Source organism: Amblyomma maculatum, chromosome 1 (genome assembly GCF_055883805.1).
Source record: "Amblyomma maculatum isolate TAMU_Amacu chromosome 1, ASM5588380v1, whole genome shotgun sequence".
Taxonomy (NCBI): domain Eukaryota; kingdom Metazoa; phylum Arthropoda; class Arachnida; order Ixodida; family Ixodidae; genus Amblyomma; species Amblyomma maculatum.
This window is the reverse complement of record NC_139344.1, coordinates 427,126,551-427,144,690: the sequence shown is the minus strand read 5'-3', so window position 1 is coordinate 427,144,690 and position 18,140 is coordinate 427,126,551. Positions and strand designations below refer to the sequence as shown.

The 18,140-nt window shown below is 43.7% G+C and overlaps 1 protein-coding gene across 1 annotated transcript in view; it reads left to right on the top strand.

Moving 5' to 3' along the window:
• The first annotated feature begins 200 nt into the window (after positions 1-200).
• LOC146209313 (glucose dehydrogenase [FAD, quinone]-like) overlaps positions 201-18,140 on the top strand; it is a 54,376-nt gene continuing 36,436 nt past the window's right edge. Inside the window, exons 1-2 of the mRNA XM_084599448.1 lie at positions 201-491; positions 14,873-15,075. Of these exons, the coding sequence (XP_084455574.1) occupies positions 338-491; positions 14,873-15,075 (357 nt within the window). The 5' untranslated portion in view covers positions 201-337. The remainder of the gene's footprint in view (positions 492-14,872; positions 15,076-18,140) is intronic.

The window sequence follows — 18,140 nt, the reverse complement described above, 5'->3', positions numbered from 1 at the left end:
ATGTTACAGCGAGAGCTCAATAGGTCGCACAGCAGGTGGCGAGTGTCGAGCGAGTAGTGCAGACCCCCCCCCCCCCCTCCCCTTTCCCAGTGAATCTAAAGCGGCGTAGCTGCACCGGTAGATGAAAGACAGGCATGTAGACCGTGCGCCTGCTGTGCTCCGAACAGGTTCTGCTGCATAAGAGACAGCCGATACTTAAAAGACGATAGCTACTCCTCCTCCCCCTTTGTCAGCGTAAAGAGGAAGTCCCGAGCAGTTGTGAAAGCAGTGACATTACGGAGGCGGCGTTCATTCAGCCTACGGCAGTGTGCACGAAGGTAGCTGTGGCCTAGTCGCTATGGAAGGCTTACATCGAAGCGCGGCGCCTCAAGGTGCTCTGGGCCTGTTCTTGGCACTCGTCAATTTGGTGCTCCACGTACCGTTCACGGACCTTCCCGTACTCAGGGACTACGAACTGGGGCAGCTTCGCAAGCAGTACGACTACGTGATAGGTAAGGCGATGCGTAATTCTCTATTGCAGCGCAAATTAGTTAATGATGTTAACGACCAGTATATATGCTTCAAGGGTGGATATAAGAGAAACTTTTGGAGGGCGCCACCAAGCTTCATTCTTCGCGGGGGGAAAAAAATTGAAAATGAAAGAGTGAATGGCGAGGAGCATTTTTGGCTGCAGAGAATTTTTCGCTATCAAGCAAACATTCTGCTTCTAATATTTGCGCTCAAGAGATGTACAAAATTATTCATTTTTAAGTGTTTGTATACCCGCAACAGTGCAGTACGATAAGAATTAGAGAGACACAAAGTGTGACCAATGTGATTTATGTTGAGAGATAGAGCTAGCATGTGAGCTCCGATTTCGGGAAGCGCTTTGGGTGGGTTGATGAATAGACCGAATTCACAGTTGAGTGATAGTTCAATGCCTTTGTTATTCCGCTGCGATGGTTCAAATCTCCCGCCTTTCCACATGACTGAATACAAGCTCGTCAAATGACTCTCGCTTGCCCGCTTTTCGTGTGAAGGTTAGGAAGGCTAGCTCTCTTTTGGACGGCTTAATTGAACGGGTGCCAACACAGCTATCTCGCCGTGTAGCGATCTGTGCATTTCGCACGATTTCATGAGTTAGTTTATCTCGGTTTTTCGCAGCAACTGAGCATTAATCTAGAGCAGGAACGCACCCGCGCTGCTTGTAATGTAAAGCTAGATTATTGCCTGTGCATCTCTTTGTATTGGGCTTTGTGCTGACAAAGCCTTTCGTTGAGGCATTTACTGGGTTGGCCGACATACTGTTTACCACGAGAAAGCGGGATGTTGTAAACACTCATCTCAATGCATTCAACAAATCTCATGGTGGTGGATGGCACACTTCTGGTTTTAGGCAGGTTTTAGAGTGAGCAGAGTTCTTGTGCGCAAAACAAATAGTTTCTTTAGGGCCAAAATAACAACACGAGCATTTGCCTTTTTCCTATTTTCTTGAGATTCTGAGAAAGACAATGAATGTAAGGGATGACAGATAACTTTCTCCGCGTTTTTTTTTTTCTCTCGTACTTGCTGAGTTTCTTTTTCGGGAATGTTTCTTCCGAGCGAGAACTATAGATCACTGAAAAAACAGTCCCTTCCCTTCCATTCACTGTCTTTCGTACAATCCTAACAAAATGGAAAAGATGAAAAATGTTCGCTTCTTTTTTTTTTCTCCAGAAAAAATACGTGTTTTGTTCAAAAAAATAGAACTCTGATCACGTAAAACATCCCTAAAAGCAGCAGTATACCACCGCTACCGAAAAAAATATCCCTGAGGGCATGGTTTACAACTAGACGTTTACTTGTGGCAAGTAGTATGTCGGACAATCTGGCATGTGGCTGAAAGAAAGGCTTCCTGAACACAAAAACAACATAAAGGCTAACACTGAGGGTAATCTATTTCTCCAATGAGAGGAGAACGGGTGCGTCGTGCCTTTTCTGAATAAATGCTTAGCTGTTGCAAATAGTAGAGATACGCGAACTCGTGAAATCGTGGGAGCTGCGCAGAACGCTCAGTGCAAGATAACTGCTTGTACCACTTTAATTTACTTGACCAAAGGCGAGGTAGCATTCCTGAGTTAAACGAAGCCGCGAACCTTTCATCGGTAGGCTCCCCTGCCCCCTACCCTATTTTTTTTTTTTTCGCTCGTCTTTTTTCTTTCTCTGGTTGTTCCGCTCGGTCCTCTTTCGCCGTGGTCTTTTTGAATTTCTTTTAGCCTGAAGTTAACCCCTGTGTGTTTCTATCGCTTGCCCGTTGCCTTGGTTTCGCGCTCTCTCTTACGTCACTGATCAATACCGACTTGCAGAAATTTCCACTCTTGTCAGCCTCTCGAGGCCTTATTCATGGAGATTTTAAAGTGACAGCATTTGACTCCCCATAATGCTATTTAGCGCACTGCGTTACGCACAAAAGTAGCCGATTGGTCGAGATGAGAATAGTGTCGCAACGTCACTTTACAAGTTGCTCGTTGATCAAGGGTGCAATTACGTCAGAAGGTTGTGTGAAGAAAGCTCCAGAAGTCAAAACTATAGGGAACCTGCAGTGGCGCTGCAATTGTTCCACAGCGCGCCTAAAAAATGACATTGTTAGCCGTTTGGTTCGCGATAAACGACCGAGAATATTCGGCATCATTATAGATAAGCGTGTGACAGATAACGTCCTTACCTAGGCGCTCTCTATATAGCCCAGTTATCTGACACACGTCATGCAAAGCTTCGACAGAGCGTGCAATCTGATCCCTGCAAGTTCATGCAGTTGGCATGAAAACGCCCTATTAAACCGCCTCAAAAATATTTGTTTTGTGTTACGGCGGGCGATCGTCATAGGAAACCGCATTTCAAGCTGCTTATATAGCGCTCAACCGAGAAAAAGCTACGGAAGCAGTACAGATAGTGTTCTCGGCGGCTGCGGCCGCCCCGCTTCGATGTGCAGCTGCTTGTCATAAATGGCAGCGTTTGGGCGAGTTGATTAGGCATGTTAAACCTGGAAAGCGCATAAAAAACACACGGACAACACCAAGAGACAGACACACGAGCTCGTGTGTCTGTCTCTTGCTGTTGTCCGTGTGTTTTTTATGCGCTTTCCAGGTTTAACTTGTCATAGGGGTTTGACGTGCGTCGGGCAGATCCATTTGCCATGGATTCACTACCTACTATTAAATTAGTGTATCTGCAGTCCCGGGGAGTAGACTCACGTCTAGGTACATACCTAGCGCAACGGTGACTCTGTAACGAATCGACTCGGAAGGCCATAGAAGAAACGCATGAAGATGAAATGAATATACATATACTCAGTGCATAGGTGTATAAATGCGCACAGTGCGTAAGTGCAAATAATTCTAGTTAAAACATTATGTATATGCGGTGAAAAAAGTGAACAGACAAATGAGCGTGCATCAGCAACGTTGCACTCTTTAGATAACCTGTAGCAACAACGTTGAGTTTATTGGTGTCGCATTGTACTCTTTAGGTCACCTAGGTGTCTCTGTAATTTTTTTTCTCTGCGTTATTGGAGGCTGGTCATCGACAGATGGCCGCCGCAAGGTTTTTGTTCGGCTAAGAGTTCTCATGGTAGCGCATTAATACGTAGTGTTCGAATGATCCTGATATAAAAAAAAAACAATTCCAATTGATGCGGCTCGTTGAGATGTAAAACCTACATTTTATACTTCCGCGCAGTAGATTGGCGTACATAGTTTCATGATATATAATAGCTTCGGGATGGATAGATGCTTACTGAACGGAAAGAATATATTTCAGCACAGGGGATTTTGATGGTGATAAAAGCTGATACTATCTAAATGGCTAGCAAGTTGAGGGTTATTCCTATGCACTTGAAGATATTACGTTGTCTGTACTTGCTAGAATAAATCGAGAGAGGTAATTTTTAATGTTTTCGAAGCCAACAGTTCAGCCCTCTTTACTCGAGCCCCATACGTGTAGCGAAATTTTATATAAATTGCCAGAAAAACGTTTCTGAACGTAATATTTGAACACATTGCGCTCCTGCTCCACGCCAACCAATTTATACCTGCAGATTCTCTCTCGGTAGTCTTGTAATTTCTAGCTACACAAATGCATCCCATCGGTTTTCTAACATAGCGTTATTTTTTGTTTGTGAGCGCTGAACAAACTTCGTAACCAAATTTTGCTCGAAACGTCAAAATTCGAAACGTTAGAAAGTTTCTACCAATGTGTTCATTAAAATACCTTACATTATACAAGTGCCTTGAAATTATTTTCAGAAACATCATTGTTTTTGTGGTAGTTACAAATGCTCACTGCAACGCAAATAATCGTAAACTATTGTTTACAACTTATTGAAAACTTACGCAATTCCCATCTGCGTGTGTCTACCCTTACAAAAATGAGTTTTGAAACTCTATTGTTGGACTATTGACCGCCTTTTGAATTTATTGAATTTCGATAGACATTCAATCCCAGCTGAGTGCAATCTTTACAGGGCCCACAGAATTTTCATTGTGTTCTACCCAATAGACTTTTTGTGCTATTTTTTCTATGTGCTTTTTGTTGTCAGTTTTCAACGTTCACGAACAATTAGCGTGTACTGTTCAAGCTGACCCATGTTTTTAAGTAGTTTTAGGCACAAATGATAAGAACATGATGTGACAATTTCGTTATGAATTTTTGGTCTCACTTGTAATCAACTATTGGCCACATTCTGCAAAGGGAAATATAAGAGCAGCATGCAGTTGCGTGCTCGTTCATGTTATATAAAAGTACATATTAACGGTGCACACTTAGCTCAAGCTTCGCAACACAGTGAAAATATGCCCTAAAAACTTCATGATGGCAAAGCCTCCACTAATAATGCAAATACATCGTTGAATGTCAGTCAGAATCCGTAATGAATCAGCTTCTGTATGTCGCAGAAGGTAACTTTAGTGGTAGGACATATTTTATATTTATCATAAAACAAGTTCAGTGAGTCATCATACTAACAAACAGGATCCTAGATTGAACCTACCATGTAGGGCAGGACAAAGCTTTTTTAAACCAGTTGCAAAGTTCACTATATATATGCTTCAGGGTCTGACATTCTGCCCAAGCCTAGGTATTTTTGCCCGTAGCTTTTGCCGCAAAATGAGGTGCAGTCTGTATTGGAATCCTGTATGTCTTTGTAGAATTTAACTGTTATTTTTTTCTTTTCCTTCCTTTCTTAAAGTGGACACCATGCTAAAATGAAGTCACTTTAAACATTGAGGGGTTCTAATAATGACGGATTGATCCCACGCATACTATAGAGTTAACACGCATAGCAAAAACATTCGCGTATGAAATAAAAAGAAAAAAAAATAGGATTACACGCGTCTTCTATCCGCGACTCGTCTTTTCAAAGAAGCATTCGGCCACTGCCTTGCTACTGTCCACACCCATCTTTCCCCCGTGCCGCGAACGGCGCCAGCATGTCCGGAGGGTCGAGAGTTACTTCCTGTCGGCTGGGGGGAAAAAGGGGGAGGGGGGGAGGGGTTGCTCCCTCTGGGTCTCTGCTCTCTGCCTTCTCCGTGGTTTGTCTTCACGGAGATGACCTTGGCTGCAGCATAGCTCGCGCAGCGGGGGCGGCGGCTCCCCCTTTTCACCGAAGCTGTTCTTCCGCGCCCTGTTTTCTTTGCACGCGGACGCGGGTACGCTGAGTGCGGCGATGTGCCAGTTCAGTTGGCGTTTTCCCGCCACCGTGGTCGCATCTTGCACTGTGAGCGAAGCACCGTATGTAGGTTTTTCGCTGGTGATTATCACGAAGATCGTTTTGTTCAAATTTGAGCGCGAACGTACGCATTTAAGTCTTCGGAGGAATCCGCTCTTGGGTGGCAGCTTCTGCGCAAGGAGGACGTGTTTAAGAAGTTCAACAGTCGCAGGCGTTTTGGATTCTGGGCGAAAAGCCGGCACGGGCGGAGGGAGCGTCTGCACTTTGGTGAGAGTTTTACTTTTTCCTATTCGTGTTTGTGCCAGTCTTGTACAGTGTGTGCTACAAGGGGAAGCGAGCATGTAAATATTTCTAGCAGGCAAGCCAGCCTCGTCGGAAAAAAAGGAGGGAGAGAGAGAGAACCAGGCTTGTCTCTAACGCGGACGCTGGGGCCGATGGAACGCCAGTTGGGATGGCGACATTTTCTTTCTTTTACAAGGTGACCGTTTTTGACGGATTGTTCGGCACAGTGCTGTACTCTTTCGATACGCTACTCGCGCTGAGACGGACACATTATCGAGATCATAATATGCCTCTGTCACACATTGTGGATTATTGAATCTGTGCAGCTCCACCATTTTTGCAGTGTTTGTTTTTGTTTCCACTCATTTTGGTGCCTATAGTTGGTAATTCTGCTTCAAGTTTTCTGGGTAGTAATGCTTGTGACTTGCACTTTGCTATTTATATTCACAATAGGATCTTTGACGGCAGCATATATTGTTTATCAGGGAGAAATGAACGATGTGGCAGTGCTGCCGAGCTGTGGAAGCGGCGGTCGATGCCGTCTAAGCAGTGAAAGACAGTGACAACTCATTTTAGACAAGAAATTTCTTGAGCTATTACGTGGAGCAGCGCACAAATGCCTTTCCTCTATTTTTAAGTTAGTATATACCGCAACTTAATTATGATTTATATTGTTTATTTCAGCATCACATGCGAGGAGTTCCCGGACGTATCAGCGTTTTACGCAAAGAATAGCCTGGCGTCATACCTTGCATATGAATTGAAATAAAGCAAATAAACAGCCCAGCTCATGTTATGGGTTCACCAAAGATGCATATTTTTTCTTTCTCATTAACGCGCATTTTTTATTCTGTGTTCCCTTTCCGCTGCGGATTAACAGAAAATGCTGCGTGATCAACGGTTAGCCGGGAGCAGGCACGAGGTGGTTTACATTAATGCAAAAGTAGAACAGCACATATCCTTGCTGCGGTCAGTCAACACATTCTATGTTCTGCTCGATCAATCAACAATTTAGTCAGTTTAGTGTAGGTTAATGAGTGAGTAAGTATAATGGGGCTTAAAAGATCAAGATCTGTTTTGTTCTTTTATGCCTCACTATGCTTATCATTAACCAGCACTGATCAGACAGGATTGTTGATTGGTCGGGCAGAACATAGAATGTGGTGACTTATCGCAGCTAGGAGATGTACTGTACTACTTTTGCATTAATGAAAATCACCCCGTGTCTGCTCCTGGCAAACCGATGGTCGTGTACTATTTTCTGTTGTTCAGGAGTGGAAAGGTAGCAGAAAATCAAAAAGCGTCACTTGCAGAGTTTCTGAAGCATTTGAGCCTGAAATCAACAGAATTTCAGTTGCGCGAATTCCAAAAGCGCTCTTAAGAAACACATGGGCCACTATTTCATAAGCGCTCAACAAGAGGTCAACACTGCATCATCCAAGATGTTGCCGATTATCAACAGACTTTCAACAGCGTGTATTGACACAACGCTTTCGAATTTCTATAGAAACCCTACATGCATTTTTGTAAGGGTAAGAGTACCTTACAACAGTACACAGCGGCTTCACTTTCTAGAATTTGGTCCACTTGTTTCCCGTGGTGAGTATATAGGTGCTGGCTGCGAGGGCATTTAAAAAGATTTAAAAACAAATTTTGAACTGGCATTAGAATCTTAGAACATTACTATATAGATGTGCATAACAGTATCTTACAATATCCTGCAACTATGTCTCAATTAAAAGGTGTCGCAAGATTCTGGACTTGGGACATGTGCATAGTCTACGTTAGAACTAACCAGAGTGCAGCACAGCTTTATCTGAGGGTAGATGGTGGAGAGTTGGAACTCTGAAGAAAATCTAGCTTGGCATGAGGTTGGCATTCCGAGTCGAAAATTCGGACATATGAATACCATGAATTGTCAATGCAACCGCTATTCAAGAGAAAAAGTTATTTTAGACACCCACACCGCATTCGAAAAGAAGTCGTTCTGTTCATCAGTTCAATGATTTCATAAGAACGCTGTTCAAGTTAGAAATTCCAATTACAGTTACCTCGTCGAAAATAAAAAAATAAAGCTTCTTGAAATGGTCCGTTACACTATGAAACGTGGCGGGGAAAAGACGGAAAAACAATAAAACTTTGCTTGATTTTTCCTTCATCTTTTATTAGCTTATTATTTTATTTATATTTTATATATTTATAAATCATTTAAATATTTATATTTTAAAATATATTTTATTTATATATTTATATCTGTATTGTATATTTATATTTTATTAGCCTATTAGCTATGGCATACGCGGGCCAGAATGATTAGTTGCAGCTTCTTAATTTAGAGGCTGTTAGAGTACATACATTGGTATATTGAGGTGCACTTGCATTTCACGGTCTTCCTCGACATTTCTAGCGATCTTTCATGTGGACACATCTGGGCTGACACTTGAGAGTACCTGAATGTTCACGCTAACTTAACACGCAGAAATCTTGTGTATCACTAGGTAGTTAAGCAAAACGCATTAGCTATTGTTCGTGCTCTGAGGGGACAAAACGCGAGCTCTAAAAATAACATCCTGTTTTGTCGTCGCGTCGATTGGCAGAATGAGATGCGCGGAACAGTCAAAATTCAGGCCGCTTGAGCTTGTATGCGCGCAGATCGCCCCGAAATTGGCTGCTTTGCAGGTGGACCATAATTTATTTATTTATTATTTATTTATTTTGAACATACTGCAGGCTGAGCGACCAAGCAGAATTGGCTTACATTTACATAAAATTCAAGAAAAGCATAAAATTAATACCGTTTCTTGGGCTAGTTGGTTCATATTTGTACTGTGAAAAACTGCGCCGAAATAAACACTTGTGGTGTGTTTATTTCGGCGCAGTTTTTCACAGTACAAAAAGCATAAAAGCACAAGGTACAAAACACACCAACACATCGAGTAGACCAGTTGAAGCGGTTATTACTGCACATAAACTGTGAGCACAACAGTGATAATTGCTTTAACTGGTGCGAATCCCTCAATACAACAGCGTCTGCCACCGAGATCAGATTCTGGATGTTGAAATATAGGTTACAATGTTTTAAAGAAACACTGTAACGGGTTAAAAATAACAATGTAGTGAAGAAAGAACAGGAATAACGATAGCGCGGAGCCACGGGCCTGATCGATAGGCTGTGTTTTGCTGTTATGTGACGTAGTGTGATGTGACGTGATATGACTTTGATGGGACTATACTGACTTCACCAATCCCTCTCTTACCCACTACTTTTATATCCACTCACCTCCTTCCTCCAGTACAGTGTAGCAAACCGGTTTCTTTTACCGGTTAACCTTATAGCGCCACTACTTTTATATCCACTCACCTCCTTCCTCCAGTACAGTGTAGCAAACCGGTTTCTTTTACCGGTTAACCTTATAGCGCCCACTGACGCTATAAAGCAGAGGCGCTGAGATCAGCGTTACTAGCCGTGTTAAAGGAAACTAAATATGTACAGCGCGGGCTCGGAGCGCAAGCTCGGCACGGGCTGTTCAGTATGAGAAGCCTGCCACGCTGGTCATCTTGCTCTGGTGCTCCGCTGCGACCCTGCAAATTTGCAACAGAGTTACTACGGCCTAATAAATGACAGACCCCAGCAGCCTACCGCCCTCAGGCGACCTTCCGCCTGACGCTACCTTGCGCCAACGGGACGTCGCGGCTCTCCAGCTCCGCCTATACCAACATTCTAGCCCAAGTGCCCGCAGATCTGGTTCACCCAAGTAGAAGCCATCTTCCATGTGCACCACATCACCTCGGAGGCATCTCGGTTTCGTCATTTAATTTCCAACCTGCCTCCTGAAGTGGCTCAAGAGGTGGCGGACATTATCGCTGGACCCTTTGGCGATGCCCCGTTTCAGCGACTAAAGCAGGGCCTTCTGGGCCGCACCCCGGCGTTCGAGAGTGCGCGCCTCCAGGAGCTGCCGCATGCTAGTGAGTAGCTGGGAGGGGCGGCGGTCTCCAAGCTCTTCGTAGGTGAGCAGCTGCTGGAGACGCGCACTCTCGGACGCCGTGGTGCGGTCCAGAAGGCCCTGCTTTAGTTGCTGGTACGGGGCATCGTCCAAGGGTCCAGCGATAATGTCCGCCATCGCCCCTCCTCCTCCTCCTCCTCCTCCTCCTCCTCCTCCTCCTCCTCCATGTATTCCATTTGAAGAAAAAATAACTGCTACAAGTCATCAATTACCTGTAACGCAGTATGCCTAAATCTCGTCTATAATCATCAAGAACGGGAATATTGCTGGTAAGAACACAAACAGGGCTTCTTTCTTTCAGAAAGCGACGCTATGTACATACTAATAAATCGGTGATAATATGCAAATAAAAAGTCTTTATATGAGAGACGTAGTCAGAAGATTGCATATAAAATACTTAGGCCGCCGTATTATGCAGCCATTGTGAAAACTAATAATGGGCACGGCAATCGAGGATAATTTACTTTTCGAGATTTTGAAACAAGAAACATTTTAGCAATTAAATGACATACATCGGCCTTTCACCGAATGTCAAATGATTAAAACCAATATGTGCCGCTCTATACAAAAAGAACAGGTATTGCTAAAGTGATTATCATCGTGAACAAGGGTGGTTGGCTATAAACCAGGTGCACACACCTACGGGTCGAAGAAGCCCGTAAATACAGTGTAAACATCGCATACCGTGGTCGAAAGGAGCCCCTTTGAAGCAACGTGTCAGCCTGGGATACTCAGGCACAAATAGGCAAAACATTTAAAGCCAGTTATAGGAGCGAAATGCTATAAATGTGTGACGCAAATACAAAACACAGGTATGCCCCAAGATCAGAACAGGAACATTAGCCGTTAAGTGCCCACACCTCATATAAGGTCCCGCATGGGGATCCTTGAAGTTCTAATAAATAAATAAATAAATAAATATACATTTTTTTATGCCTTGCGTATGACTGCATTGACGATTAGCCGGGTTCTCCCGGCCGTTATAACGGCCGGGAGAACCCGGCTCAAGGATAGCGTGAATCTCTTGCGACACTCGCAACGGTACCCTCGGCGCAATGCTATTTGTTTCCTCTAGCCTGCCTGGAATGCATAATGAGAGGTACTCGAACTGTTTCGAGCTAGACTTACGTGCACCTTTGCACGTATCTCTCAACGTATAACGTTTGGAACGCGTAAGCTTTTGCTTGGGAAACAATCTAATGGCACTGACCCGTTTCTTGCAAGGTCTGAGAGGTGGCGTGCGCTGTGTTGTTTCAGTGAGTTCGAAAACAAGCGGCTTGCTTTAATGTCCTTGAAAACTGCACGCCGGTGCGTTTAAAAGCACCCCCAGTGTTTGTTGTTTTCAGTGTTGTTCCATTTAAGACGATAGCTCACCCTCATACTCGCGTCTAGCTGTTGCTTTATTCCTAACGACAAGGAAGGAGTTTACCTCAAGGTGAGTGCTTTCGGTTTTCGGCCACGAAGAACAGCGTTTCCTCCACAAACAGGAAAAAGCGTTTTCATCGAACCCTTACGCTTCAAGCCTAGTCGGGCCAGAGATTTTAAAACCAATAATCTTTTTTTTTTTTTTTTCATAGAATAATTTAGCTTGTGCATGATGCGCAGAGTTTAACAAACAAAATCTACGAGAAGGTCCGGATAAAGAATTAATTCTGGGCTGTGTAATTATGTTGGATAACAAGGGGCCAAGTGGATCGACGGACAAACAGACAGAAGGAAAGATACCAGATGCACTGAATAATCTCGGGTATTGTCTTTCCTACTGTCGTCCGTGTTTGTAGCACTTGGTACAAAGAAACGGGTGCTATAATAATTATTTGCGAAGTATAAGAACAGTGATTGGAACTGCGAATATGTCGGTTTTCAAAATTACCGTGCAAAGCTACTCAGTTTTTCAACTAATGTCTAACTCGGCACAACAGCTTCTCATCTGCCCACAGAGCATTTAGTCAGGAGGTTCGACATTAGCAAAAACCTCATGAAGGTGACCTTATGTTTCACCACTAATCCTATGTTTTCTACTAGTTGTTCTTCGGTCTGAACAGAATAATATACGTGTCCACCTAAGCTCTTTAACTGAATGATGACAAGATATAACAAAAATACGAAAAAGCATAGTTTGAAGCATTAAGCACTATCACTAAGGTTACTTACTGTCCATGTCATAAGTAGGGCAGTTTATTTTTTTTTTCTGCCCTGCCGGGGTGGTGCAGTGGTTAGGGCGCTCGACTACTGTGCCCAAAGATGCGGGATCAAATCCCGGCCTCGGCAGCATCTTTTCGATGGAGGCGAAAAGCAAGGCGCTCGTGTGCTGTGCGGTGTCAGTGCACGTAAAAGAACCCCAGGTGGTCGAAATTTCTGGAGTCCTCCACTACAGCGTCTCTAATAGCCTGAGTCTTTAGGACAAACTCCAGAAACCAAACTAACCATTTTATTTTTGTTCCTGAGTTCGAATAAGCTCACACAGAAAAGTAAGTTTATTTACTGAAAGGAATTGAAACTCGGCCACTTATTTGACGGCAGTTCCAGGAGCACAAAACTAGCAACAGAGTTCACTCCGTGGCGTGCTGCGCAGGCGCTCAGAAAGCGACTTTCTCGAAGGCAATAAAAGCAATCTCCAGTGTTGAATCTAACGATGTTCGCAGGCATCTGCAAGCGTCTTCGTTTTGAAAATGCTTCTATATTTTTCTGGTCGCTTCACCTAAGAGTCTCACGGAAAAGCTTAACCGCTTTGAATAAGAAGGGCCAATTCTACAGCATACCATTATCAGTAGCCATGTGCATCAGAACGTAGCTATGGCGTGTTAGCTAGCAGGCTGGGTAATAACATTAGCTAGTTAATTTTCTATGAATGTCAGGATCTTTGTGTATTGAGATGAGCGTGATCCACCGAAATGACACCAATAGCAATTTTTAGATTTTCTAATATGCCATTTTTGTAGCTGCCGCAGGGAGATAAATTTTTTGGCTGCACACCCAAAGTGCGGCTGTCAAAATTCTTGCGCTACAGCGGATACAAAGATGACATTATCGAAAAGCTAAACTACTACTCACGGCAGCCATCAAGTCTCTCAATATAACAAAGGGCCTAACTAATTGATGAAATGGTAACAACATAATTTCATTTAGGAAGCATGCTAGTTTACCTGTCCTAACTGTAATTCTGATGCACATAACCGCTGACAGTACTATACAGAAGGAAGCGTTACTCTGACTCAAAGATGCATCTAACACTCTTAGGTGCAAACGCCTTGTATTTTCCCTGATCTTTCCTTAGTTACTGTGCAGCTCATTTCGCGCATCGTTCGTAAATCGGGCGCTTTTGGGGGATTCCTATAGCTATTTATGAATTGGAAAATAGGTATTTAAGAAGAACACAAGATTGAGAGAGGTGCGCTCTAAATAGCAGAAACGGCCTCAAAATTCCAGATGATCATGATAGTTGGAAGAAATAACCACCGAAGCGCGTACTGAGTAGTGTGCCAAGACTGTTGACGGATTACCTATGAACGGAAGACCTGTATTAATTTTTTTCCGCTGGAAATACTTGAAGTCACTCAATTTAGTTTATTTATATTTTACATCTATGATGCGGGATCTTAAGACTTCTTGCAGATTTAATAGATGCTGCATTGTCAATGTTGTTAGACTGAACTTTGAAGAAAGGGCATTTAGAGAATTCGGGGAAGCAAAAAATATAATAGAGAGAAATGATTTGAATGCTATCACATTCGGAACAAAGTAACACACAAATTGCTATACAAGCTATCCTTTAGACGACATAGAAGTTTGCGATTCGTAAGAATAATGTGGCAAGAGGCGTTGTTAAAGATGTCTCAAGATAGATAAACCTTGTCTCTTTAATATTGTCAAGTTGTGTCCCAAGGGGAGGTTTTAACCTCGAATTTATTGAAGTAAGAATAATCATGCGGTTTTATTTCTAATAAAGGGTTCCATTATCTAGTCCTGTTTCAAGGTATTTAACCGCTTAATGAGGCAATGGCGATATATATTTGCTTGTTCGCTCGTTTTTGGAGCGTTTCACTTTTATAGGAACCTATTTCTCCTCAGCGCCCTGCAGGAATATTCTATACGCAAACGATTCGCTAGCGCCTCTTCCAGTTTGAAGCGTAAGAACGGCTTGATGTACTTCTTTCCGTCTCGCTGAATGCCACTGACATTCTCCTTTGCACGTGCCCACACAAACACCTCTGCATCAGCCCGGATGGATGTCGTCCGCACAGAAGGGAAAAATATTCCAAATTTCGCGTGTTGTCCTTTGTTTCCCATCATCTGCTGCATTCATGATGAATAACAACGCGTAAACTTAGAAGAAAAACAAGCAGAGAAGGGAAGAAACTTTTATCAAATATAATAATTAGCACGAACTTGATGATCGGTGCCCCTAGTCCAAATTTCCACTGGCGGCAGCTGAGATGCGGACTATATCTGGGTGATCCAGGCTTGCTGGTCCAAGTTGTCTTTTGTCAGGCTAAAAGTGCGGCTTTGCGTGCACAAAACTTTTAGTGTCTTCCTCCTCGTTTACAGTGTTCTAAGTTTGCTCTATTATTTGCCATACATCTATGCCAACCAGCCCAAACGTCATAATAGGGTGCGACAGGAATGCTCACTGCATACATTTTTAAAAGCGTTTCCGCGGCAAAATAATAAGGTGCACGAATGTGTTTTATGACTGCTGAACCCAAGGATGCAGGGTCAAATACCCGGTGCGCGGCTGCTTTATGATGCAATGCAATGTCAGCGCAAGTTAATCAACCCCAGGTCGCAGGAAACTTTTGGAGCGCTCTCCTACAGAGTCCCTAATAGCCTTAGTCCTTTGAAGCCGTTTCAAACTAATTCAGCTTATTATACTTACCATTATTTAAACGTCTTGCTCATGCAGTGGGAGGCGGTTCGGCGGGCTGTGTGATCGCCAACCGACTGTCTGCTGACCCAAGCGTCTCGGTGCTGTTGCTGGAAGCTGGCGGCCTGGAGACAGCTTCCCGTCAGATCCCTTTAGCCGCACCGTTCAACCTAGGTGGACACGACGATTGGGCCTACGAGACAGTGCCTCAAAAGAACGCATGCCTGTCGTACCGGGACCAGGTGAGTTCTAATTAGAGCTCAATTAGAGCTCCATTTAGAGCTGAGCGCAAAGCTCAGCTCTAATTGCTAAAGTCAGAGGGCGTCAGCGTCGGCGTGAAAGGCGTCAGCCGTTTGGAGCCTTTAACTATAGCGAACGTGCAATGAGATGCAGCTTATATTCTAAGAACTTGTATTAATTTGATACGTTGGTGCGAACTAGTAGGTTGATCATCGTATAAACGGGCAACGCAAAAGGAACGGGGTCATAAGGGAAGACACATGAACCACAGGACGAGCGCGATGAATCACCGACGCACCAGCTTATTAATCGATGCCACTTGTCCTGCACTGGCCCACACCAACAAATTAGTAGACGCAATTTCTTCTACATTCGGCTGCTTTCTTTCTAGGACTAATCACCGACAAGCCTCCGTCAACTTATTAGTCACCATTCCTCCTACACTGGGCTTCTTCATTGCGCTTGTGCTGTGGTCTGCGTGTCTTCTATTGAGTCCCCATTTCTTTTGCGCTGTGTCTTTCTGCATTGCCTTAGATTACCGCGGAACCCTTAAGTGGCTTCATGTAGTGCGCCTTGCAGTAAATAGCGTGGTCAAGGTATAGGTGCTCAAGCGAGAGTAGACAAGACAACGAGGCATGCCGAGTTATCCAATTCGTCGACTCGCAACGTATTTCCGTGCTGGTGGCTCGTTTGCTAACATTGGATTGACGCAGTGCGAAGGTGTAAATTGGAAGACGCGAAACAGAGCTTACAACGGAGAGAGCGCACTGAATACCAACTCTGTTATTTCGTAAACAAGAACGCCATGTAGCTTTGAGTACATGGTACATAGAAGTAACCATTATATGCCAGTGCTGTGTATAGCACGACAGCGTTGAATGCTCCGTTCTCCAGAAAGTTCGCTGTGTTGTGGGTGACAAATAAAGGCATTGCGCTGGCAGGTGGTATTCGGCAGGCGACATCGCCGAGCAGTGATTGGTAGTCAGGCTGTGTGACGTCACCAGACCACATGACTTGTCAGAAGCTGCCAACTCCAGCATCATATTTGAGATGGGAAGCTCAGAGCAGAATCGAAGCCACCATACCCTTGGACCTTGAGCAAGACACGTTACTCCTAAGCTATGCGGACAATTCGTGTGGCTCGGTAAACAGATAGCTTACGGCTGCGTGGTAATGAGTATGTGTGAGATAATAGTGGTCGTATTTGAAGAATTTGTGATTAAACGATTAGCAATGTGGATATATGTGAGAAAGCATCTGCAAGGGGTACCGCAGACATCCAAAGGTATTGCGTCATAACCTTAAAGGCAGTGATCAAGTGTCCCACTAGCTTTTAACTATAAATATGCCACATACGCCAATAATGCATATAGCGTCAGTAATCATAATTCATTGAAGTGCTGATTTATGAAAGAACAGAGAGTTAGAAATCAGCGCGCTCCCTTTCAGTGTTCTGTTTCCTTATTAATGTCTCAATTCTGGATTAACCGTTTTGGCACTGCAGCGAACAATTAAAATCTTTGTTGTTTGTCGACAGCAACCAGAATGCGGCCTTAACACTGTGATTCTACCGCACGGATCGATTCTGTATTTTTTATTTGTTCATGTTCGTTGTCGCGATATGCTGCCTTATCATTCTCTTTGTCGCGCAGGTTGGGTCGAGATGTATCTAGAAGATGGACTAGGTATATGTGGGCAACCTTTAAAAATGAGGAGTTCACTAGCCCAGTTTAAGCAAATGAGGGCTGATAGAAGAAGCGTACCCTACTCGTTGGTATTTCTTTTCCTCTCCAACGTTATTGTACTTTTTAACTTAACCGAGAGTTTCTTGAACAAAGTGCAAATTCAGAGATTGTAGATTGTCATATAAAATATCTGACTTAAATATATGAACCAGAGCACAATTTTTCATAGCCGTAATTACAGCCCTGGCAAAAAAAGCTAAAATGTGTGCTGTTGCAGGCACATATCTCTCACAAATCCCTATCGGGTTGTGGTAGAAGACAGAAAAATGCGGGTTTGGCTCTGTGCCTGGGCCGTCTTCTTGGCAGCAGTGACGGCACTGCGAGCACTGGCTTACATCGTACCCTGTCTATTTGCAGGTTAGTTTACAGCATTCTTGTTAAGTGAGACTAGTTGTGCCTTATTGCTGTCACTGCTACCACATTGATACCGTGTTTTCCCTGCTGTTCTTGCCAATTATCTTGTGCTTTACTATGCCTTCTGAAATTGAAAAACTTTGAGAAGAGCTGAAAAAAGAATTTCGTAAAGAAATCGCAGCGATGCGCAGTTCACTAGAACGTGATCTGCGCAATGACTCAAGAGAGCTAACCAAAAGTGTAGAGCATTGCAGTGAGGAGTATGATGATTTGCTAGTCACGTTTTCTTCCTTGCAAGAAGAAAATAAGGAACTGAAATCTGAAAACGCTGCAATGTCATCTGAATGGGACGAACTGAAAAAGAGATTCTCTGACCTTGAACAACGATTAACAAGTCTGGAGCAGTACACCAGAAATAAGAACATCGAGATCAAGGGCCTCCCAGCTGCAGAACAAGAAAACCTTCCGAACATGTTGGAAAAAAAATGGGAGAAATGATCAATGAGCCAATACTTGAAAGTGATGTTGATGCTTGCCACCGCGTTCAGACGACGAACAAGACTACCTCAAATATAGTTGTCCAATTCAAAACTCGTACAAAGCGCGACACTGTACTAGCGAAAGCGAAAAAGGCGCAGCTTACAGCAGGACAACTTGGCTATAGTGGTTCAGACACTGTGTATGTAAATGAGCACTTGTGTCCGTCCCTCAAAAAACTGCTGGGTAGCGCAGTAGCACGGAAAAATAAACATGGTTGGAAATTTGTTTGGACAAAGAATGGGCCAATTCTGGCCAGAAAAACTGAAACATTGACGATTGTGCGTATCTGCTGTATCCAAGGCCTGGATAAGATAGCTTAAGTGCTGCGCTTCTAATACATAACCACGAGCCGCTGTCGAAAAGATGTGTAAATTCTTGCTGCCTGCTCAGAAAAAGAAAGCTGTCTCTTTCTTTCACCTTAATGCGCA